The sequence below is a fragment of the Mastomys coucha genome, unplaced genomic scaffold (genome assembly GCF_008632895.1).
Source record: "Mastomys coucha isolate ucsf_1 unplaced genomic scaffold, UCSF_Mcou_1 pScaffold15, whole genome shotgun sequence".
In the NCBI taxonomy this organism is placed as follows: Eukaryota; Metazoa; Chordata; class Mammalia; order Rodentia; family Muridae; genus Mastomys; species Mastomys coucha.
Genome location: NW_022196897.1, coordinates 21,768,648 through 21,793,089, shown reverse-complemented (window position 1 = coordinate 21,793,089; position 24,442 = coordinate 21,768,648). Strand labels below are relative to the sequence as shown.

The 24,442-nt window shown below is 48.3% G+C and overlaps 1 protein-coding gene across 4 annotated transcripts in view; it reads left to right on the top strand.

Annotated features, from left to right (window-relative positions):
* Positions 1–24,442, top strand: part of Mvb12b (multivesicular body subunit 12B) — a 163,512-nt gene that overhangs the window by 43,871 nt on the left and 95,199 nt on the right. For all 4 annotated transcript variants that reach the window (XR_004118528.1, XM_031369922.1, XM_031369925.1 and 1 more), the window contains 4 exons: positions 6,193–6,300; positions 12,027–12,123; positions 17,879–18,008; positions 20,705–20,827. Coding sequence is in view for 3 of the 4 variants with exons in the window: in XM_031369922.1 (XP_031225782.1) it covers positions 6,193–6,300; positions 12,027–12,123; positions 17,879–18,008; positions 20,705–20,827 (458 nt within the window). In the remaining variant the exon portion in view is untranslated. The remainder of the gene's footprint in view (positions 1–6,192; positions 6,301–12,026; positions 12,124–17,878; positions 18,009–20,704; positions 20,828–24,442) is intronic.

Sequence of the window (24,442 nt, the reverse complement as noted above, 5' to 3'; positions counted from 1 at the left end):
CCTGCCCCCCCCCACGTCCCATTGCCCTGTCTGCCAAACTCACCTTTGAGTTGCGGGTGGGCCTTCCTGAAACCACAAGTGTGAACTGGGTCCCCAGGGTCTGCTCCTCCTCAGCCGGCCTTAGCTGGGCACCAATTCATTCACAGGATTTTCTCAAGTTTTAGTCCAGCAGATTTTCAATTTCTCACCCCATCAAGTAAAGCTTACAATTGTTGTCTTACCATAAAAGCTGTAAGTATTCATGACCAAACAAATGTGACATACACTAGCAAAGCAAAGGAATGGTTTAAAATGGTTATGTATTTATTTGCATGAATTTGTGGTGTGTGTGTGTGTGTGTGTGTGTGTTTGCATGTTTCTGTGTGTGAGTGCATGTGTGCTCTGCTGCTCTCCTTGATCGCTCCCTCTTATGTATTGAGGCAGGGTTTTTCACTGAATCTGGGGCTTGCAGTTTTAGCCTGTGCCTAGTCAGCTTGCTGTGGGATTCCCCCACCCCACCTCCCATTCACTGAGCTGGAGTGACAGGCTGGGTTGCACATCCATGTGGCTTTTACGTGGGTTCTGATGATCTAAACTCCAGTCCCCATACTTTCCCTGCTGAGGCTTCTGAGCCATTCCAGGTCGCCACCACCCAGCCTGTGTATCTCTGTACATCCCCAGGCTCAGCTGTTAGAGCCAAACCATGCTTTGTGGTTTAGTTTTTAGGTCCTTTTCTGTCCACAGCTGTTAAAAATGCAAAACTGGATCTCATGAGCCATCATTCCTAGACTGCCTGTAAGAAACTTCTTCCTCTTGTTTGTTTTTATGGACAGAGCCCCAGTGAAAGCACAGACTGGCCCCTCACCTGGCTCCTCCATCTCTGCAGGAGGGGCTCCCTCCTTCCCTTCCCTTCCCCCCTCCCTCCCTGCTGATCTCCAGGTCACTTTCTTCCCATCCAGAAGCCAGGCTGAGCTGCTGCAGAGCACACATCTCTGTTCCCTTATGTTGCTGCCAGTTATCTTTTTAAAAAACTTAATGTAAGGCATTGTATTAACTTGCGTTCATATATGTGTTTATCACATGTCTTTCCCTGTGATGAATGTGCCTCATATGGTCTGTGAGACCCTTCTCCTCATCAGCCCTCGGCAGCACAGCCTTAGAAGCCAAGAAGCCAGGCATCCTTAGTGAAGGGACAATGAACAACTCACCATGTTCCCAGAGTCTGCCTGGAAGCAGAATTCCTAGCTCATGGGACATGTGTGTGTTCTCAAGCTTTGGTGCCAAAATATCATCTCACTCTGGAGTGTTCTCTCTCTCTCTCTCTCTCTCTCTCTCTCTCTCTCTCTCTCCCTTGTGTGTGTGTGTGTGTGTGTGTGTGTGTGTGTAAGTCAGAGGACAACTTGTGGGAGTCAGCTCCTCCATATACCAAGAGGGTCTCAGGTTTGACAGTAAGTGCCTCTACCCACAGAGGCGTCACACTGGGCGCTGGCCTTCCGTCTTGTCACACAGCAGTGATGGTTATGTCTGTTCTTAGGGCCTCTTTGCATTGATTGTACCAGCCTATGCTTTAAATGTTAGTATCAGTTTGACAGAGCCCCTTTGAGATCAATAACTAGCCAAGGCTAGGGGTTGCTCACCCTTTGCGTGGCTCTGCACAGTTGTTGGCTGATGTTGGTAACCTGCCTGTGGACTAGAATGTTTGCCTTCTTCTGTTGCCTTATGAATGCTCTCAGCACATATTCTCTCGTGTGCTTTTTGATAAGTGATTTTCCCTCTATTTAACATATCCTGGGCATAGCCCCATAGGCATATGCCATGCTGTGAACATACTGTATTTGTGCAGCCAACACCCTCTGTGCCTTGGTTTCCTTATCTATAACTAAGTAATTTTATCTCCTCAGAGCTTTGTTGTGTGCACTGTGGTGGTCCATAAATTACTTACACTGACGATTTAAGGAGAATAAATAATGTATGGTGAGAAGAAACTGAGGGAAAAGGACATCCAGGCCTCAGATGGACCAATGTGCTTTCTCTCCCTAGGGTGTAGTTCAGTGAGCTTGACCTTTCCATTGTCTCCTTGGCCTGGTAACCTATGGCATTCACCTCTCTCTGGGCTTCTGAAGAGCCTGAGGACACCCTGGGTGGCACCTGGATATAGAGATCTTTTAAACCATTCAGCACCACCCCCTTTAATTCAGGTCTTACGAAATAAGGAAATAGTTTGGCATGAAAATTTCTGTTGCTATGTCTCAGGCTGTTTTCAGCTGCTATAATATTCTGCTGTAGCATCCACAGACTGGATGTTTTTGAACAATGGAAGTTATTTGGCTCTGGGGTCTTGAGTCTGGGAAGCCCAAGATGGAGGAGCCATGTCCTATAAGGGCTTTCTTGTGGTAGATTAATGTTGCACATGTCATAGATGACGGAAGTGCAGAGGGAATGTATGAGGTGAACACCCCCTGCCACAGCAACCTATCCATAATGACATCATGAGTTCCTCTCCAAGGACAGTGCCCATTTGGCCTAGGCACCCTGTTAGCCCCCATCTCTTCAGCCTCACAACACAATGGAGGCCACACTCCAGTCTGGACTTTGGAGGAGACACTGAACCATAGTACAGTTTCACACCTCTGCCATCAAAGCAAAACCGTCAGCACTGCCATGCCTCCAAATGTGCCTCAAGTGTACCTGCATCTTAGCCTTCAACACTGTACTGGCTAGTTTTGTGTGTCAACTTGACACAGGCTGGAGTTATCACAGAAGGAAGCTTCAGTTGGGGAAGTGCCTCCATGAGGTCCAGCTGTGGGGCATTTTCTCAATGAGTGATCAAGGGGGTAGGGCCCCTTGTGGGTGGTGCCATCCCTGGGCTGGAGGTCTTGGGCTCTATAAGAGAGCAGGCTAAGCAAGCCAGTAAGAAACATCGCTCCATGGCCTGTGCATCAGCTCCTGCTTCCTGACCTGCCTGAGTTCTAGTCCTGACTTCCTCTGGTGATCAACAGCCATGTGGAAGTAAGCTGAATAAACCCTTTCCTCCCCAACTTGCTTCTCGGTCATGATGTTTGTGCAGGAATAGAAACCCTGACTAATACAAACACTTAGCTGCTGCTCCCAGCTTCCCTCAGCACAATGATAGCTGGGCTGTCTTTAAAGCTGCTCTCTTTGTCTGCTTGGGTCCTTCTGTATTCCAGATAAGCCTGCCTGAGGCCTATCAAATGTCAAAAAAAAAAGCCCTCCCAGGATTCCCTGGGTTCTGCAGCTCCAACACTGGGCACTCAAAGGTGGATGCTGGCAATGGTGAAGGCTGGAATCATTAGCATGTGCCACCAGACATAATCACTAGTTGGGAAATGTGTTGATACCATCTAGCAAGGCATGAGATCAAGTGCCACTAGAAGGGCCAGTGACTCTCAGACCACAGCTGCGGTCATTTTTCAAGCTCTCTGACTTCTTCAAATTAGAATGTGCCTTTAACAAAACAACATATGCATGCACAGTTCGGTGGTGGCACATGCCTTTAAATCCCAGCACTCAGGAGGCAGAAGCAGGCAGATCTCTGTGAATTTGAGACCACTGAGGCCTACATAGTGAGTTTCAGGCCAGCTAGGGTTACAAAGAGACCCCATCTTAAAGAGTAAAAGCTTCTGGCTCACACCTAGCACTCAGGAAGCTGAGGCAGGAGGATTGTCAAGAGTTTAAAGTCAGTTTGGGAGGAAGAACTCTGAGAGGAGAGAACAGGATGGGGGGCACCATTTGAGATGTAAATAAATAAGTAAATAAATAAATAAGAGTTTAAAGTCAGTCTGGGCCACAAAGTGAAGCCTTGTCTCAAAACAAAACAAAAACCTAAAAATACAAAGCAGAGCAAATCATGAAACCCTGACAAAGGCTTATGAGGAAAGATGTCTTTCTGGACTTCCCTGCAGCGGTTGCTCTGCCAGGCTGAGCTTGTTCGGTTTGGTTTGGTTTTCTCTGCTACTGTATCTCAGTAGTTTGATGATATGGTTTCTTTCTTGAGTTGCCTGCTTTATGTTTCATGTTCTTGTCTCCCTTGTAAGGCAGTGTCACAGATGTCTGATGAGTCTCCACTTGGCAGTCAGTCACATCTTGTGACAGGGCAGACACTGGGTACAACTAAAGGAACTGGTGTCCTCTGGGCACCTGTCGACTCCAAGCCTGGGCTTGCTCCCAGGACAAGTCAGCCTCCTTCAGAGCTAGAGGCACTCCGCAGCAGCCCTGTTGAGGTCAATGTCCAGGGAAGTTGCCCCAGTATTAAGCAGCATGTGCCTTGGAGAGTGCTGAGCTGGGAAGTGGAGGGTGGGTGAGCCTCCTGCTTGCTGGCTTCAGTCCTGGGAGCAGTGTTGCTTAAGGAGGCTGCACAAGGCGTGGCTTCTTACAGCTCTGGCTGAGTGGTCGCCTTGCTCACCCATTCCTTTAGTGAGCATCCACTGAGCCTCTGTCAGGCACAATGCTTGGCACAGAGTGGCACCTTCTGGTCCTGGTAGATGGTAGGAGAAGATCCATGTTTGAAAGGACAGATTGAGTCCCAGGGATGATGCAGGAATCTTGGGACCAGAGATCACAAATAACTGCTGTGGGACAAGTTAGGACTCGCGAGTGGTGGTGTGACACTGTGTTGAGTGCCTGGCTCCACACCAACCTGAGCATCCTCACATTTAGTCTAGGGCAGAGTCATCTTTGCAGGTGCTCGCCAGCGAGTGCCTTGCATCTGCAGCATCCCCCGTGGCCCCTGGGGAAGGCAGCATGCCCACTTTACATAGGCCATGGCTTCTCTGAAGCTGCTGGCTTTAAGTTCAGATCTGCCTCTGCGTTCCATGCTGCCTGCTCCCTGGTCGGGGTCCTTGTCCTCTTCCCTGTCCCACAGACTATTAGCTCATCTGACTTGGGGGAGATATTCAGGTTAACCTGAAACTCTGTGTGAGTAGGTTGAAAAGTGCCTGCCTAGTGCAGCAGTGACTGTGGCTAAGGCCACTGCCATTGCTTCTCTGGAGCCTCTCTCATGCGACTTTTGGGTTCCTCTTGCCATAGTGACCTTTCTTTTCTTTACCCTCAGATTTGCTAACTGACAGTCAGTCTGAGAAATAAACGTTTTTCTCTTGTTGGCTGGCCTTCGACTTTTCTGAGGCAGCTTCCATGATGGCAGCTGTGGTGGGCCTGGGGGCGTAGTGAGAACTGCGCGTGTCTAAGAGGTGGTTGACCATTTACAGGTCCTTCATGGGAATAGAGCTACCTTCAGCTGTCCACCATGAAGGCCAGGAGCTCATTAGGCTCAAGGCTGTTTCCCCATGTATACTTGAGAAGCACAGCCGTGGCTCCATCAAAGGATGGGCTGCCTGAAGCCCGTTCCATGTCTGTGCCCACGGGTGAATCTGCTCCCTGGGTCGCCTGCCTGTCTGTTGTGATGTTGGGCAGTTGGGTGAGGTAGGAAGGGAGTTGTTGGGTCCTCTCTCAGGTCCCCATGTCAATTCCATGTACCCGGCCCTCAACCCTGGATGTCATGCTAGTACTGCCTGCCCAGTGAGGCAAATAAAGGCTCACTTTACTCAGGATTGTGTCCTGAAGGAGAATTGAGAAGAAGCTTCCTAGTGAGACCAGAAATGGAATCAACTGAGTCTAGTTTATTTTCCTATCATGATGTAGTTTCTGACCTTGAATTCCACTTTGGGAGCTTGTATCAAGAAGATGTAGTGTGGAGCCAGTTTCGTGACCTACCGCCCCAGCCCCCACAGCACCCCTGACTGAAGCTCCCTCTGGCTCACTCCTGTGGGCAGGAGGTCACATCATCCACACTGCAGGGGGTGCCCCTTGCAGGTGCATTTCCACCCCATGGGGCTTTCTTCTGTGCCCTATGTCCGCCCCCATGTAAATAGCAACAAACAGCCTAATGTGCTGACGGGCCACCAGTCCCTTCCCAGTCCATTACAACAAAAGCTATTCTGTGCTCATTAGAACCACTTCTGTCAGGGTGTCTTTAATCAATGCCTTCCCCGGGGACAGTATTTTTAGAAGTTGTATTTTTCACAGTCTCCCCTTTTCCCTTTTGGAAGTGTTCTTCCCGGTGCAGAGTGTGGCTCACTAATGAGATGCCAGGAGAGTTGGGGCTGTGCTAATTGGAACAGGTAGAGGAGCTTCAGGCTCATGCTCCGGTTCCATCTCATCTTACCTGTGACCCTCTTCTCCATCTCTCTGCTGCAGGTTGCGCAGACAGCAGATGGTGTGGATGCTGATCTCTGGAAGGACGGCTTATTCAAGTCCAAGGTTACCAGATACCTGTGTTTCACAAGATCATTTTCAAAAGAAAATGTGAGTCTGGTGGTGGTTCCTGTTTGCTGAGTGGGCAGGACTCATTTACATTTCTGGTTGGGGCTTCTTCTCTTTCGTGTGTGGTTTATGTTCATTGTTGTATTAATTTATCTATGGTTTCAATGAACAGGGTAGAATCAGCAGCCAGCACTGTGTTTCATTTATTAATAACATTATTAACCACATCCCCAAGTGCACAGTGAATTCCATTAAGATGTGTTCTCCGAAGGACACCAGGAAGTTTCCCTCGATGTGCTTTCAGTGACAGCTCCCAGGACACACAGGATGGGAGAGTATGCTAGGGACACTGGGCATAGCACCTGGCAAAGGGCAGACCAGCTCAGTGGAGGGGCCGTGACACCCGCTGACCCATGACAGTTCCCAGACATGACGTGGCCTTATTTCTAAAGAGCCTCTGTGTGACACGGGGCAGCTCGTCATTACGGAGAAGTAGTTCCTTGTGCACAATTCTTTTATACTGGTTTTTAGTACTTGAACACATGAACCAGGGAACCTTAAAGCTATCTTCAAAAGTGTTCCCAGTGAGCCAACATGGGACTGGACCTCATTTCTTCCTGAGATGACCGTCTGGAGGAGGTGATAAGTTATCTCTTCTCATTCAGATACTTATTTTTGGAAACATTTTTACCAATTTCTAAGTGTAATTATAATGGTAATATAGGTTGTAGTTGAAAATTAAAAGCACAACAATATAAGACATGCCCAATAGAAAAATGAAAGAAGCCTTCTTTATCACAGCCTCTTTCTCTCTCACAACTTCCCCGTCCCTCACAGCCTCCCGGTCAGTCCCAGACTCTGTCCCTCACAGCCTCCTGGCCAGTCCCAGACTCTGTCCCTCACAGCCTCCCGGTCAGTCCCAGACTCTGTCCCTCACAGCCTCCTGGTCAGTCCCAGACTCTGTCCCTCACAGCCTCCCGGTCAGTCCCAGACTCTGTCCCTCACAGCCTCCCGGTCAGTCCCAGACTCTGTCCCTCACAGCCTCCTGGTCAGTCCCAGACTCTGTCCCTCACACCCTCCTGGTCAGTCCCAGACTCTGTCCCTCACAGCCTCTTGGTCAGTCCCAGACTCTGTCCCTCACAGCCTCTTGGTCAGTCCCAGACTCTGTCCCTCACAGCCTCTTTCTCCCTCACAGCCTCTTTCTCCCTCACAGCCTCTTTTTCTCTCACAGTCTGTCTCTTCATAACTCCCCAGCCTGGGACCCCTCTGCCAGGTCCAGATCTTTCCTTTCAGCAGTTCTGAATGTGGACTGTAATATGGTCACACAGCACTTGTTGCTCATTGGTAACCTTTTGTTCTGAATATTGTTCCTAGCATGCTCAGGATGAGGGGTGAAGTCATCCTATTAAGTTCCCTCTAATTATAAGAACAATACCTTTGCTGCTTTAACATATAGAGTTTATGACTGAATAGGGGAATATTTTAACACCGGCCTTTGAATGCATTGTCAGTAAGAGGATGGTGGCAGCTGAGCCAGAGTAGGTACCTGCACAGGGCTTGTGGTGTGTCTGCACAGGTGCTTTGGCTTCACTGGAGCCTGAGGGGACTCCACAGAGCAGGTGTGGTGTCATCCTTTCAGATGCTGAGCCCTGAGGTTATCAGTAGACCTATCTCACATCCTTCCCACTTGCACCCTTGTGCACCCGCACCCCCAGGCCCTCTGTCCCAGGAGTCTACCCAAATGCCTTTAGAAAGCCATTTCTGCTTTTCCCTCCTGTTGTTTGTCTCTGCTCTGTCTGCTGACCACTGCTTCCCGTGGAGTACCAGTGGGTGCACTGCTGCTGGGCTCTCAGGACCAAGTCCTGAAGACTTGGTCAAATGCCTTGTCTACATTACTTTTTTGTTGCTAATGATAGAACTCCATGACCAGGGCAACTTTATCAAAGGCGAAAGATGTTTTGGCATATGTTTGGAGAGGGATAAAAATCTATCATGGCAGGGAGGCATGGCAGTGTGTGATAAGAGCGGGACTCTGAGAGCTTCCATCCAGGGAGCAGAGTGAGAGCTAGAAGTGCTATTAGCATTTGACTCTCAAAGTCTGCCCAGTGTTAACCTCCTCTAGCAATGCCCCCTGACAGCCCCACAAGCTGGAGGCTAAGTGTACTCATCTCAAAAGCACCACAGCCTGGGCAGTGTGGCTGGCCTTAGAGGATAACTGTGGTCCCTTGGGTCATTTACATAGGGACCTGCTACATTTACTGCTGAATCTGTGAGCTTTTGTTCTTCTAGGCAGGAGTTCATGAAGCCCTGGGAGCTGGGGCAGCAAGTCTGTTGTGGTTCAGGGAAGGCACTGGACTCATTGGTTTGGGGTGGATTATAGAAAACCCAGTCCTGAGCTTGAGGGCAGTGGTAGAGCACTTGCTTAGTGTGCATGGGGCCCTGGATTCAGCCCCGGGAACTGCCAGAAAACATGTTGCTCACCAACAGTAGCTGGGTTCTGGGGGTGATGAGGCTGCCAGGAGGGCAGCAAGAGAAGCCCCTGCCCTCAGCTGAAGCCTAGGTGTGTGAGTGTGTCTAGTGCTTGGGAAAGATGTTAGCAATCCCATCCTTAGCACCAGAAGAGGAACGGATGGCCTGTACGGCATCCAAATGACAAACCAGGGGATAGAATTGCTTTGGGATCAAATTTTGGGGAATGACAGAGCCCACTTGCCTGCCCTTAAGTGAGGCGGGAGCTAGGCACATCCTTATTGGTGGCTGCTGCCTGTCTGTCCTGGTCTATAGTCAGCGCACAGGCTTGGCAGAGCACCATTTTACAACCATCTGGGAGGGTGTGGGATCTCCAGAGCAGGCCAAGTCTTAATTAGGTGACTTGAGACTCCCAACATAGGAGTTTGGGGAGCTTCCTTTGAATCCTAAATTCCTTTCCCCCAATCAGGCCATTAATATGGAAACCTGGCTGGAGAGTGACATCGCTTCCTGGGAAGGAGTGAGATTAATTGCACTTTTCATGCCCCGCACTTTCTGTGTTACCTGTAATAATAATGTGCATAGATTAGGTAGGGAGGATGTTAAACAGAAGGATTTATGAACATTTGAATATTAAGTTGGTTATCTGTGGCTACCTTAAATGCAAAGTTGTCAAAAATAATTACAGTATACTAGCAAATACTGGCTACCAGAGACAATATAAATACCCTGAGTCAGTGTATGTCGGGCTCCTGGTATGAATCATCTGCTCAGCAAGGATTGGGAATACGTTCTTCATATTTATGAGGAGGAAATGAAAGAGAACACAGGTGGGGGAGGGGAACCAGGAAAATTAATGGTGTTGTAGGCCTATGATATATAAAAAAAGGCAGGGAGTAGGGGAATCCGGCAGACTGGCAGCCTCATAGAAGAGGGACACACCCTCAGGCTGCAGGAAGTCAACAGGGCAGCCTCCCATGTGTATGCATGGAAGGGTTTCCCAACACTTGTAAAGTGGCCCACACCACCCATGCTCTGGCTTTAGGATCAAGGCATTGTTTCAAGAGTGGGGAGGGTGAGGTGTCTAAGTGGTTGCAGTTGACTTCCATGGAATCCCGCGTGTCAAGCCAAAGACAGTCAACATGATACTGATGAAAGCCCATCCATCTATGGGGCAGCAGAGCATGCCCAGTTGTTAATTTCTCAGTGCAGGAAGCAGTGATGACATAGAAGAACAGCTGACTGGGGCAGGGGAGTGGGGAGGGGAAGGGAACAGAGGACAGTCGATTAGACCGAGCTGCTCCGGAGGCAGCTGGTGCTCCCACGGTTCCCAGCTGGGCCCAGCCTTTATGTGTAGTTAGGAGTCTATTCCACATTAGAGAGGGCCCACTCCCCACATGCCGCACCTCAGTGCATACTATCTTCCTGAGCCCTGGCCACCTGAGCACTGTTGGCAAGCACAGGGACACTGAGAGAGAAGGACAGATGTCTGATCGTACAGTCACGGATGTGCTGGTCACAGGCTGCACCTGCCACTCTGACTTCCGAATTTCAACTTGAGGCATGTTTTATTATTTATGGGCTCTAATAACTAATAATAAACTTTGGGAATTTTGGCGATGTGGTTTCGATTTGCCATTTGAGAAAGTCTGATTCAGTTTCTGACTGCTACCACCCCACACTGCTGAAAAGTTTGCCACAAACATTAATGTATTTAGCCAATAATTATTGAGTCCCTACTTTGTGCCAAGGACTATGCCAACTTGGGTGAGCAAAAGGAGCAAACACCATTTTGGTTCCTATTCAGTGGTGGCAGCCAGGACCCATCGTGTACAGTTTCTTAAAGATGTCTTTCAAGGTGGTAGGTGGGTGGATGCTTCATAAGATCTGTTTTAGTCACTGTTCTACTGCTGTGAAGAGACACCTAGTCAGGGCAACTCTTAGACAGGAAAGCATTTATCTGCAGGCTTCCTTACAGTCACTGTCATCTTGGCAGGGAGCATGGCAGCACACATGGTGCTGTGTCCTTAGCTACATCCTCATCCCCAACTCAGAGAGAGATGTTAGGCCGCCCCCAGTGACACACTTTTTCCAACAAGGCCAGACCCCTAATCCTTTTCAAATAATGCCACTCTGATTATTAAACATTCAAATATATGAGCCAGTGGAGGCCATTCTGACTCACATCACCACAGTGTCCAATTATAAATTAGTAGGAAGTTAAAAGGGTCTTAAAGAAAGTGTCTGGCTTCATTCAGAAAGCCAATACTCCCTGTGTGGATTTCAGAGATGCCTGGGCTATAAAGATGGAGGTGGAGACAGAGTTCCCCAAGCCCAGAAATGAAGTTGGGTCCATCTCTAAACAACAGGGGAACACTGGCCTGAGAGGTTCCTGGGGGAGGGGCACAGAGCCTGGACTGACCCCTTAGATGTTAGTCCAGGACTGCAGACAAAGGAAATAAGCATGTGCAAGGGACACAGTGCTTCTGCAAAGTGGGCACACACAGCACATTGCTGGAATTCTAACAGGAGAGATTTGGGCTGGGAGCCCATTATTCTTGCCTTAACTGGCTCTGATGAGGCTGAGATGGCTCTGAAGACATGAATCTAATCTCCACAGCAGCCCTCATGTTTAAGATGTACGGCAGATTTCTTAAGAGCTTTTTCTAGCATGAAGTGAAGGCTGCAAAGGCCAGCATGTTTGTGAAGAATTCTCTCTTGTAATTATAGAATGGTGCGCCACCGACCATCTTCAAAAGATGTCTTTATGGAAACTGTGCACTGCGGACCCCTCTGCCAGCACTAAATAGGAGCTCCTAAGAGCTCCCCTAGTGAGGTATCTCAGAAGGAGTGGGATACGGAGGTGGCCAGGCTGCCATTCAGTTAGTTTATGATTCTTGGGATTTTGTAAAATGTATCTTGTAACTGAAAACTGTCCGTCTGTGACTAGCAGCCCCTTAGGTGTGTGATCAGACCTTATTCAGTTTAGATGCAGCTCCTCTCTTGCAAGCATCCCAGAACCTCCCGTATTTAAACCACTCTGAGCCTGAGAAGTGGTGGGGTCCAGGGATGTATGCACACCTACCCTCTGCTGAGTGGCTTTGAGACTCTACGGATGAAGTCTCCTTTCTGAGGTGCACTAGAGTCCCTGTTAGATGCTTGTATCAACTTCCCCAGTTAACTTGCTGTGGTAAAGCTGCAGCAGCCACTGTGTTAAAATACACTTCCTGAAGCCAGGACTGCAAGCAGACTAAGGCAAGTTCCAATTCACAGTCTGCATCTTGTCTTTTCTTCCCAAGAGTCATTTGGGGAATGTGCTGGTGGACATGAAGCTCATCGATGTCAAGGACACGTTGCCTGTGGGCTTCATTCCCATCCAAGAGACGGTGGATACACGTGAGTCTGCACTTAGTGCACTTGCCTTGGGGGCAGCCTCCTCCATCCGGTGGGCTTTCAAATACTCTGTGTGTGTTTCTCTCTGGAAATATGTGAGGAAGCTTCCTGTAGATGGTGAAGGAAGCCTGCCACTTGTGACATCCACCTTGGTTCTCTGTGTGTCTGAACAGTGTGTGAGTCCTTGCCTGCAAGTGAGCAGAGTCTTAGATTGATGCCTCCTCACTCAAGAACAGAGCAGTTGAGTCTAGGGACAGTTGGTTTGTCCTCAGCTGGTGCTGAAGCCAAGCTTAGCACAAGACTCTGAAGCAAAAGGGAGGGAAGGTAGAGATCAAAAGATGCCCCGTGATAGCTCTGTGCCTGGTCTAGGGCTCACAGAGTGAACAAGAGGCAGGACCCAGAAAGACTTCAAGTTAGAGCATGCAAGACCTAAATTGGAGCCAGATGTGGTGGCTCATACCTGTAATCACAACACTTGGGAGATAGGGGCAGGAAAATCAGGATTTAAGGTCATTCTTCACTACATAGAAGTTCTGAGCCTGGGCTACATGAGACCCTGTATAGTTAAAAAACAAAACAAGAACAGCAACAACTAAACCAAACCCAGAACAAAACAAATCCAAGATTTAAATCTGACTAGATGCTTCAACCACTGAGTTACATTGCACCAAGCTAAGCTGCAGGGCACTGTGGAAAATGGAGAACCTGCTTCAGGACCATGTGGGTGCTGTGGGCTCTGATCCTGAGTGCTGGTTATAATAGCAGGGCTGGTGAGATAGTGCCAGGAAGCTTTGTGTACTTGTAGTCAATCTTTGCTACTTTGTGGGTTCTTTTCCTGACCTTTATCCCAGTTCACCCTATCACTAGATTGGAGGGAAAGAAGAAGAGAGGAGAGAGACATAGTCACACAAAGACACACATACACACACACAAACACACACACACACACACACACACACACACAGAGAGAGAGAGAGAGAGAAAGAGAGAGAAAGAGACAGAGACAGAGACAGAGACAGAGAGAAAGAAAGAGACAGAGAGACAGAGAGGCAGAGAGAGAGAGAGAGAGAGAGAGACAGAGACAGAGAGAAAGAGACACAGACAGAGAGAGATAGAGACAGAGAGAGAGGAAGAGACAGAGAGATAGAGACAGAGAGAGAAAGATCAAGATCCCTGCATCTAATTTCTTTCCTTTTGTTTCTTTGACCATGGCTACTAACAAACCACAACCAATCTCCATGAAGGTGGCCAACAGCCACCAACCCTGCCTCTAGGGGCCCTAGCATTTATGTACCCTCTGAAAATTTCCCAGAATTCCACACGTCACACAATTAAAGAAACTATCTTCAGCTGGCTAAGCCACACCTCTCCTACAGCACAAGGCAAATCATAAGTCAGATCCCTACACCTGGGATTAAAACTAAAACACATTCTTAGAATATTTCTGTTTTTTCTAAGAAACCAAAACCCCAGAGTTGTCACTACAATTACTCATGAGTCCACTCCACAGCATCGAAACAGGGAATAAGAAAACGGAGATCCTCATCGGTGAGATTCCTTTATGGAATTCTGTACCCTGTTCTTTGTCATTATTTATATTATATATGTGTGATTTTTTTTTCAAATTTCCATGATGTGAACATTTCTGGAGCAGTACTTGCTTGCCATTTTCACACTGAGCAGCTTCCATGTCTCCTCAGCCACCCCCAATGGCACTTATTTTAGCAAAGCAGTGGCCCTCACTAGCTGATTCAGTTGCTCGCCAGGCTGTATCCTAGCAAAATGACATGGTGCTGGTTGGCTTTAACTGTCACTTTGACATCACCTAGAGTCATCTTAGAAGGGAGTCTCAAGTAAAGGATTACCTGGCCTCTGTGTTTGGGTGGCGGGGGATTGTCATGATTGTTAACTGACTGAGCCAACTGTGGATGGCACCTTTCCTGGGCAGGAAGTTCTGGGCTGCCTGAGGCAGAGGGAGGAAGCAAGGACACATTTGTTTCTCTCTGCTCCTGATAGTGGACATGACTGGCTGCTTGAGTTTCTGCCTTGGTTTTCCCTCAGTGGTGGACTCTAACCTGGAATTGTAAGCCAATAAACCCATTCTTCCTCAGGTTACCTTTAGTCATGGTGTTTTATCCTAGCAACGAATACTAGGCACTGATATCTGCTATGTTTCATGTAAGGCCCCATGTTAAATGCTATAGCCTCATGATGTCACTTTACCTTTAGGAGATCTCTGTAGAGATGGGTGTTAGACCTGTTTTAATATGAGAAATAAAAGACACAGTGACTACATCTTAGCCAAAAGCAAGAACACACCCATACACACATATATACACATGCATGAACACACACATGCACATACATACCCACAGACACATAGTCATGTTGGGCTGGCTGGCAAAAAGACCCAGTAGATAAAGTGCTTCGCTGCCCAAACAAGAGGACCTGAGTCTGGACCCCAAGTGGGAAACTGAGAGAAGGGCCCTGTCTGCCTTCGAATCCTCTGTGGGACCAACCTGGACTTTAGTTCCTGTGCCCTAGTAGTCCAGCTCTGCTGCTTGTGCTTGTAGAACTCCAAGCAGCTCCCTGCCTGGTAATGTTGCCGGAGCACCCTGGTCCCTTTCAAGTTTTCCCATGCCTCTGCTACTTCTCTTGTTCCTTGAGGACAAGATGGCAGGACTGGTCCATCTCCAGCTCATCCCAGGCTCCATCACACACAGGGACTTGCCAGTGGAATGAGTTCTATCAGGATAAGCTTTACTGCCAAGCTGATATCTCACTGCCTTAAGGTCGCTTTGTTTGCTCAGACCTGTTATAGTGGTGCGCTGCCTCTTATTTTGTTTTACTATTTAAACTGTATTTAATGTATAGCTTGCTACTTATTAGCAAGCCTTCAGGCTTTTGTAAATGTCTGCTTACTAGCTTTGCCTCTTCTCAGGTGAGGTCTCTGCTTACAAATTAAAATCGCCTTGTTGATTTGTATCCAACCCTGGTCTGTTTTCTCCCTGAGGATTTCAAAGTTTTAAATATTTCTTTGATGTTCATTTTTGACAGCTAACTGATGTGTAATGTCTTTTGTATGGATATGTGGCATAGCCACAAGGGATTTCCTACTTTGAATTTCTGTCTGTTGAGCTCAGTCAGGAGGCCCTGTTGTGGGCCTGTGCTCTGACAGGGAAACCAGTCCCCACGGTTGCACCAGTTGCTGCCCAGTGGGTCCTGTGCTCTGCATCACGGGTGTAAGCACCTCCAGTCAAGGACCATTTCTCAAAGACTTCCCAGGGGATCAAGAGCCTCATGGTCAGCTCAGTATCTCCTGAGAGTACTTAAAGCTTTGATTTCATGAAGTCAGCCAAAAAAGATGAGACTCCTGTAATTAATTTAAAATATAGCCTGCTGCAGTCCATACAGCACTTAAACACTGGAAGACTGTTTGTTTTAGTAAAGTGTTGTGTACTCTCCCTGTGTTCATTAGCATGACTGAACACATTTCTATTGACTATGTATAATATGTTTACTTAAAATGAGGCCTGCTTAAGCATGTGTAATGAATGAGTGGATCTGGTCTTTACCAGGCTGGCTGCAGATGGAGGCATGGAGCCATAGCTGTGGCAAAGGCAGGCATAATACCTGTCCTGAGTTTTACCTCACAGGAGGTCTCTAGTGCATATCCTTTAGGGCCTGAACTTGGGAGCTGATGGTGGCAGGTTGCCTCTGCACCCCGTCCTCCAGGACACCATCTCTGCCTCAAGGATGATGTTTGCCATGTGGACTAGAGACATTTCTACAGTTTGAAGAGGCCATGTGGCCCTCTGCTTTCACTTCTTGGAAAGAACTCATAAGATTTGGGCATTTCAGCATTGCCTTTTCCTAAAACCTAGCAAGGACCCAATAGCACTCTGATTCTATAGGCCCACAGGACCACCCTCCTGCCTGCCTGCCTGCCTGCCTGCCTGCCTGCAACAAGACAGGGTCTCTAGCTTTTCTTTATTGAGCACTTACTGTGTGCCCAGAACTGGCCAAGAAGCCACATTACCACATGACATTTACCAGAATTGCTCTGGAGTGGGCTTCCACTGGACAGTCCCTTGTACAGATGGCAAAGCCGAGACCCAGAGGGTTTAAGTGACTTCTGAGGTGCCAGTGCCAGCAGTGGCAGAGCTAGGGCATCTAACACAGATGGAGATAGATCACATGGCACACACACACCTGTAATTCCAGTATTTGTGATGCTGAGACAGGAGGATGACAAGTTTGAGGCTGATCTAGGTTACATAATGAGACCCTTCCTCAAACAAAACCCACTAAGATAATGGAAATGCTGAGAGTGGGAGAAATAGTCTCCCAGGGAAAAGCCCCGCTGATTGGTTATCCAGTGCTCAGTGGTAGGCGCTGGAACTGTGTGAACACAAGAAACATCATACAGACTGAACAGGTTGCATCTATGTATTTAGGAATATATATGTAACAACAATTAAAGAAAAATAGGTCAGGGGCCATGAATTTAAGAGAGAGCAAAGGGGGAGGTTGTTATGGGAAGGGTATAGGGAGGAAAGAATGGGGAAATTATATAATTATATTTTAATTTCAAAAATGGTAAAAAATTTAAAAAACCATAAGTCCAACTGAAAGATTTTTGGACTGTTGGGAAAAGTTCAGAACCACAGATGAGCTAATGGGCACTGTCACCAGTTGTTGGAGTACCAGCCATTGTGCCCAGACTGAACAAGTGACTGTGAAGAGCCACACACCGGCTCTCCTTCCTGTCCACAGCCCGCTTCATAGGCTCAAAGAGTTGGTGAAGAAAAATCATGTTTTAGACAGAAGAATGTGAACTCATCAATGCAGAAGGAGTGACACAACAGGAGATCGATGTTTTGAAAACTAGAACCGATGTGTGGCTCATAGCTATGAGCATCCTAAAAAGCCACAGGCAGAGCAGTGCACAGGAGGGTGGAAACCCAGGTCTGCACTGGGCCAAAGCTAGCCAGCTCTGATGTGCTCCTGGACAAGGGCAGAACAACGGGGCTTTTTTTATTTTGCTTTTTGTTTTTTTGTTGTTGTTGTTGTTGTTGTTGTTTTGCCTTTTTTCCTGTCTTTTTCTGCCACAAAGGAAGGGGGAGCAGAGAGAGTACTTTTACAGAGTAAAAGAAACAAAAGAGATCTGACAGCCCACTCCAGAACGCACAGCCTCTGGATGTAAATCCAGACAAAGGGTGGGGCAGGGCATTGCGCATTGATGGAGAAACTTGAATTTCAGACCATGGATGAGTTCAGGAGTTCCCTTGTAAGTGTTGATAGAAGTGGCCGACACATGGTAGCCATGCCTCCTGGTAGGGCAACATGACATAGTGTTGGGGATTTGTTCCCTATGTCCAGGAGTGTGGAGACTGGAGCCCCAGTGCTGACCAGGGCAGGTGATCCTGCCCTGCCGTCTCACTTCATAGGGTGTGCCTCAGGATTTCTATATTTAAAAAATGAAAAAGAAAAGGGGCCTTCCAGTGGGTGTGGCTGTGGCCTGAGAAAGCCATGCAGGGACATGGCGGCAGCCTAGGAGTCGTGGCCAGGCCCTGGGCGCAGGGCAGGGTGACTGTTACTTGGCTGTCATCACCTGCCCTAGGAGGCTTCAGCAAGGGCAGGGGGCAGAGCTTAGCTCCTCTGCCAGGTGACAAGGTGGCCCTCTCCTTTTGCAGCCCTGAAGAGAGAGGAGAGGCATCTCTACCAGTCTCATACCTTTCTGTCATTCTTTCTTTAGAGGACGTGGTCTTTAGGAAGAAGCGGCTATGCATTAAGTTTATTCCCCGGGATTCAACTGAAGCTGCCATTTGTGACATTCGCATCATGGGCCGGACCAAGCAGGCACCTCCCCAGTACACATTTATTGGGTAAGTCTCAACAATGTTTCCACACCTGCTGTCTTCCTCCCCTGAGAGTGGTTGAGCCACTCATGGGACCAAGACTGAGAAGTCAGCGTGGCTCACAAGCCTCAGCTGTGCTCTGTGTTGGTGTTCATCACTGACTCTGACCTCAACCTATGTCAGCTTACACTGTAGCTGCTCACACTAGGGTCTGCTCTTCCATGTGAGGTCACCTTTCAGGCTCCTCTGCATCCTGCCCTGAGGCCACTGTGGGCCTTAGCTCCTCATGCTGCTTATCAACCTTGGCCATTTTATAGCCAACCTGTTTGTGCCACTGGACAGATGGTATGGGAGGAGATGGAGGAGAAAAGGAGAGAGAGAGGCCCTGCCCCAACAGAGAAGCTGTTCTGAAGGGAGAGATGAGCAGTGAGCAAGAAGATAAACAATGTTGTCTCTGGCAGTGACTAGAGGGTAACTTCTCGATGACCTGTTAGCTACTCCGGTTAAGGTAACAGGCAGGGTTACTGAGCAAAGATTTCCAAATGAAGAGAACCAGCTCTGAGGAGAAGGCTGACCTGGGTAGGTAGAGGGGAGTGAGTATGGCACATCCTGGGAAGAGAGGCTACCTGTGGACACACCAGGGCAAGCACTGGGCCATCAGGTCCTAGTCACCTGCAGCCTTGGCAGTGATCAGGGCCTGGCCCACAGCTGTTCCATAAGCTCTGAGTGCAGGCAAATCCCAGAACTTCATTCTGGGCCCCAAGAGCCTGAGCGACAGGAAGCCCCACCCAGTGTGGCTCAAACCAGAGGAAGCATTTGTTGGCTGACACAGCAGCCAGACTTGGCATTCAAAGGATGAGAACACCTCATTTCCTGTCCCCGCAGTCCTCTGGTGGGACCCTACCTGACACCTGTTCCTCCAGGGAGGCATGACACTGCTGTCTCTCTGCAGCTACCCTTCAGAAGCGGGTCCAGAGGCAAGATGTCTGCGTTCCTGAGCTTCCCAGCACAATTCTAGAATTCAGGATCCTGGGAGCACCCCTTCCTGGTTACTGCTGCCCCAGAAGGGTCATTCCCTCGTTGATCAGCCTGAGCTAGGAGTAAGAACAGTTCAGGAGAGCTCAAGGGAGAATAGTGAAGGGGTGGGGGTGGTTGTGCCAGAATTAGCAGGGAGGTACCAGGTCAGAACGGAGGGGCTGGGGTGGGGCTGGATGCATACTGCACTTAGTGGGTTGAGACTGGGGTCTCTCGGCTCAAGCCTGTTCAGCCCTTTTCACTGTGGATTCATGCGCTCTCATCGAGATGGACTTGGGCATTAGCACTTCGATGGTAGAGCTCTCGCTTAGGATACACCAACCTCAGCTCCATCCTCTGTACTTCCCATCCCACACCCACAAACCCTGCTTTGCTTTGTGACCTGATTTAAACTAGCTGTGTGAGTCAGCTACAGGGTTAGGAAGCAGTTATCAGAGCAGCCACACATCACTCCAAAGGCTTCCATTTACATATGCAGGACAGCCAACCACCACACTTTTTATTCTAAATATTTATTTTATTATGTCAGTATTCTTGCTGTCTTCATGCACACCAGAAGAGGGCATCAGGCCTTCACAACCATTACAGATGGTTGTGAGCCACCATGTGGTTGCTGGGAATTGAACTTAGGACCTCTGGAAGAGCAGTCAGTGCTCTTAATTACTGAGCCATCTTTCCAACTCCCAACTGTAAAAAAATATTAAAGAATAAATTATACACATGTATATATACATATATATGACTAGAATTTTCTTCCTTGATAATAATTTTTAATTACGAAAGTACGATTTTTATTTCATCTTGGGCCTAGCATCCTCTCCTAGAGGAAGCATGATTTTTAAGTAAGAGAAATGAGTTGAGGATTTAGAACCAAAGTCACTTAGTCCAGGTGCCACATGACGAAGGCCTGTGCTTGACCTGTGGGAAGCACATAGCTCAGACTAGAAAGGACACAGGCTGCACTGAAGCGGGCAGCCTGAAGACCGGTAAAGGTGGGTGGGCTTGCTACTGCTATAGTTAGTCTCACTCTTGATAAGGCTAGATCAGGTTTAAAACACCTTCCAGCCTACACCCAGGACCCATAGAATCATTGTTTTTAATTTTTGGAAGAGATGCTATCCAACCGCTTCCAGTCCCATAGATACAGTTCTGGGGCAGCAGGGTGGATCTATATGCAGCAGAAATGATCCTGTTTATTGCCAAGGGTGAGCTTGCTTCATTCACATCAGGTGTGCAGTGCAGGGCACAGCCACAGTGGCTGTCACACCATATGCGGCATGTATGTACTCTTTGTTGTGCTGGTTTGTAAGCCATGAGCCTCCAGTTTGATGGTTTGTGGCCATTTTCCCAACTAACCTTGGCGTGAGACCAACTTTAGTGATTCCTAGCTATGAGGGGCCAAGTCTTGACAAAGCAAAGGGTGCTTATATGCCAGCAAGCAAGGCAGGGTACCCAGAGTGGGCAGGCCAGCATGCTCAATGGGTAAGGATGGTCACCTCACAACAGCTTGTCTCTGAGGCACAGCTGCACTCCTGCTCTGCTCTGGTGCAGCACCCAGGGCATGAAGAGAGGTGATGGGACCTCCCTGGGGTTTGCGGCAGCTTATAAATGTGGTAACAGTTGGCTCAGCTGCTCAGGTCAGTGCTCCAAGATCAGCAGTGCATTGAGGTTTTTCTTTTCTTCTGCAGGGAACTGAACAGCATGGGCATTTGGTATCGAATGGGCAGAGTGCCAAGAAACCATGACTCGTCTCAGCCCACCACACCCTCCCAGTCTTCAGCCGCTTCTACCCCAGCCCCAAACCTTCCCAGGTGAGGTATGGTTGGGATCTCACCATGCACTCACATGGTCTTAGGTCCTGCTGAGCCATGCAACAACTTAGAAAACACCCACTTAAACATCTGCTAAAGTAGTGCAAAATATAGCTGAAAATTTGCAGAAGTTTAAACTTGGGCCTTAAAAAGTCATGGTCAGAAATCCACGAGTTCCACGTATGTAAAGGGCACTCTGCATTCTATAAATGTGTGTATGCTTCACGTTTCTTTCTTTTCTTTTTTTTTAAGATTTTATTTTTTAAAGCTTTATTTATTTATTTAATGTATGTGAGTACACTGTAGCTGTCTTCAGACACGCCAGAAGAGGGCATCGGATCTCATTACAGATGGTTGTGAGCCACCATGTGGTTGCTGGGAATTGAACTCAGGACCTCTGGAAGAGCAGTCAGTACTCTTAACAGCTGAGCCATCTCTCTAGCCCATGCTATAGATTTCTAACACAGCAGAAGGTGTGGCTCAATCTTGGCTGGCTGACCCAGGCGTGATGGTTCTCATCCTTAATCCCAGCACTCAGGAGGTAGAAGCAGGCAGATCTCTATGAGTTACTTGCCAGCCTGGTCAACATAGCGAGTTCCAGGCCAGCCAAGGATACATAGTGAGACCCTGTCTCAAAAACCAAACCAAATAAAACAAAACAAACATGCAAACAATTGGTTTGCCATTCAAATGAGCTTATTATAGACACACAGGGATATGTGTGGCAGCCAGGTGGTCAGGGCCCAAGGGCAGAATTCCCTTTCAGCTCTGCCAGCATCTCATCTGACACCCATCTAGGGATGGGTCAGCCATCCCTAGAGTCAGTCCTTAGAAAGAAGTAAGTTTACAGAGCATTACATTCATTATAATAATAATTAATTCCAGGAAGTCCATGATGACCAGCACAGCCACTCTGCAGCTAACTGCACTGGTGCTGGTGGGGTAACATGTCTGGACTCTGCAGAGTAGCAGCTGAGGAAAGGCTCCTACCAATAAGAAACATGGCATCCCTGAGGAAACTGATAGAGACAGAGCAATAATGAGTTAAGTCTGAGAGACTGCAGAAATGAATGGGAGGAGGGATGGACAAATAGAAGGAGGGATAGCAGATGGTTTGCTGGGGGTTGAGGCGACATGAGACCACATTGACAAGCTCCATAGGAAGAGGTGAGTGTCGTTCTTTAGCAGGACAGAATGGGTACCAAGCCACCCTACCCCCACCCCCCATGGAGCAGCTGCCCTCAAGAGGCTGCTCTGCCCCCTGCAAGTTGTTCCTCCAGGGTGAGCATCCACTCTCTAGGTAGAGGTTACTATAGTGACCCCAGGCCAAGGACTCTGTCTTTTGGACTCTGTGCAGGCCACCCAGTTCTTGGGGTGGCAGCCTCCCACACCAGGAGCAGTGTTTAAAGGTGACCAGTTGAGTCTGTCTCTGTTCAGGAGTGTGGGGCTGGCATGACTTGGGCAGGCACATTTGCCTTCCTCACTGACTGGTAATGCTATCATGGCTCTGTCCTAGGCCATTGCTCTGGGGTCACCATAACTTCTGTCAGCATCATTTCAGGTTCTCACCTGTGCTGAGTGGGGTCAGATCAGGTACTCATGATTAGCTCTGAGTTTGGATTAACTGCAGGGGCGGCTGAACCTTTGGAGCTCCATTGCCTTGAATAAATAGAGCCAGTCCCCCAAGACATGTGGTCTGGAAGAACCCAGAAATGGGCGTCACCTCAGGCAGGTGCTAATTCCCATCATGTGGAATGAAGGCCATTCTAATTTGTTTCCAATTGCTGTGGAAAAACCTGGACCAAAAGTAACCCAGGGAAGACAGTTCACTTGGCTTATACATCCCAGTCAGAATCCATCATTGAAGGAAGACAGCAGAAACTGAAGCAGAGGCCATGGAGGAGTGTTCTTTTCCCATGGCTTGCTCAGCCTGCTTTCCTAGAGCACCCAGGACCACCTGCCAGAGGTAGCACCATCCCAGGGAGCTGGGCCATCCCACACACACCAATCTGGTAGAGCCATTTTCTCCATTGAGGCTCTTTTCTTTCCTTATGACCCTAGCTTATGTTGAGTTGACAAAATCTTAAAGTACAGGGCTCCTGCTGTCCCAGAGGAGACAGTGAGAGTGTTTGTCCTGAGCTTGCTGTCATGGGAGAGCCAGGTCACCTATCACAGCAGGTGGCCCAAGAGTCCCAGGCTCTGGGAGCTGGTCGGGTTGGAAGGTGGCAAAACCCAGCAGAGTGCTTATAAGGCTTATGTATTTTATGACCTGGGTGCAGTTTATGGTTTACAATGGCTGCAAGGAAATTGGATCAGTTCTATTTTACTTGCCAAATAAAACAAATGTCAAAATAGTCAATATAAAATGTATTCTAATTTGGTTGAGTTAAGTCAGCTGGGCTTTCAGGAGGATCTCCTCCTGTATGCAAATGGTGCTGTGTGTCTCCAGATCTCTTCTGTGGCTGGGTGTTGATTTACAGGCAGGGTGCATGCTGTGAGAGCCTCTTAAGTCATCTGGGTTTGGTGTTTTTATCTTTTGCAGGTTGACTTGGATTTTATTCTTTTCCTGTTCAGCATCTTTGATTTTTTTTTTTAAGAGAAGAATCAGTAGTTACTTACTTGAATTTTCCATTAAAGTCAGGAAGGATTGAATGTAATTTTTTTTACTTTTTTCTTCTTTGAGATGCTAGGTCTCTGTAAGAAACTCTGTAAGGCTGACTTTAAGGTAACTCGGCTCCCCCCATAGGCTGCACCCCCAGCCCCCCACACTCAGTGGCCTTTTATATTCTGTCTCCCAGCTCCAGGCCCCAGAGTTAAGTCAGATGGGTACCTGGCACCCCACACTCATCCGTTCAGGTTTTATTCTGAGCTTCCCTTGAGTCTTGTCCCCCACTGGGCTGCCTTGCTCAGGTCACTTGGGGAGCCCCTCTCACACTGGCTGAGCAGTTCCCCCTCCCCCTACCCCACCCCCGTTGTCACTGTCCCAGCACATGTGAAGTATAACGCACATGCTTCTCCAGCAGTGAGGACCCCATGTTCTACCCCTCCAGATGACTCCCCATCACTGAGCACTGCAGAGTTTTTCAGTCACAAGAGCAGTGAGTGCTTGTGGGAAATTGGCAGAATATAGAAAATAATGGGCAAACAAAGCCCGTGTCGAGTGAGGAAATTCTCATAACCTTTTGTTACATTTCCTTCGAGCTCTTTCCCTTGTGTGCTTTTATGTAGGTGACATCATCGCATATATAGCAAGTTCATAATTTTCCCATGGAGCGTTAAACCGCAAATATCAGAACACTTTCCTGGTCTTTGTGTGGGGACACCTGATCCAAGCACCAAAGCACAGCTGCCAGGAGCATGGTGATGGGGTGCCCTCTACTGGCCAACTAGGAGGAGGCAGGAGGCTTGCTGGGTGGGAGCCACAGGCAAGAGGGAGATGAGGTTGGTGGGTGGCAGGCAGGAGCCTTGGAAGTCAGTCTCAAAAGCAAAGGACACGTGCTCTGCCAGTGCTTGGATTTGAGCATTCCCAGCAGTTTTCTGGAGAGCTGTCATTTCCAACTTTACTTCAGACAAAAGGGGCATTTTCTGACCTTTTCACAGGTGACAGGCCATTAC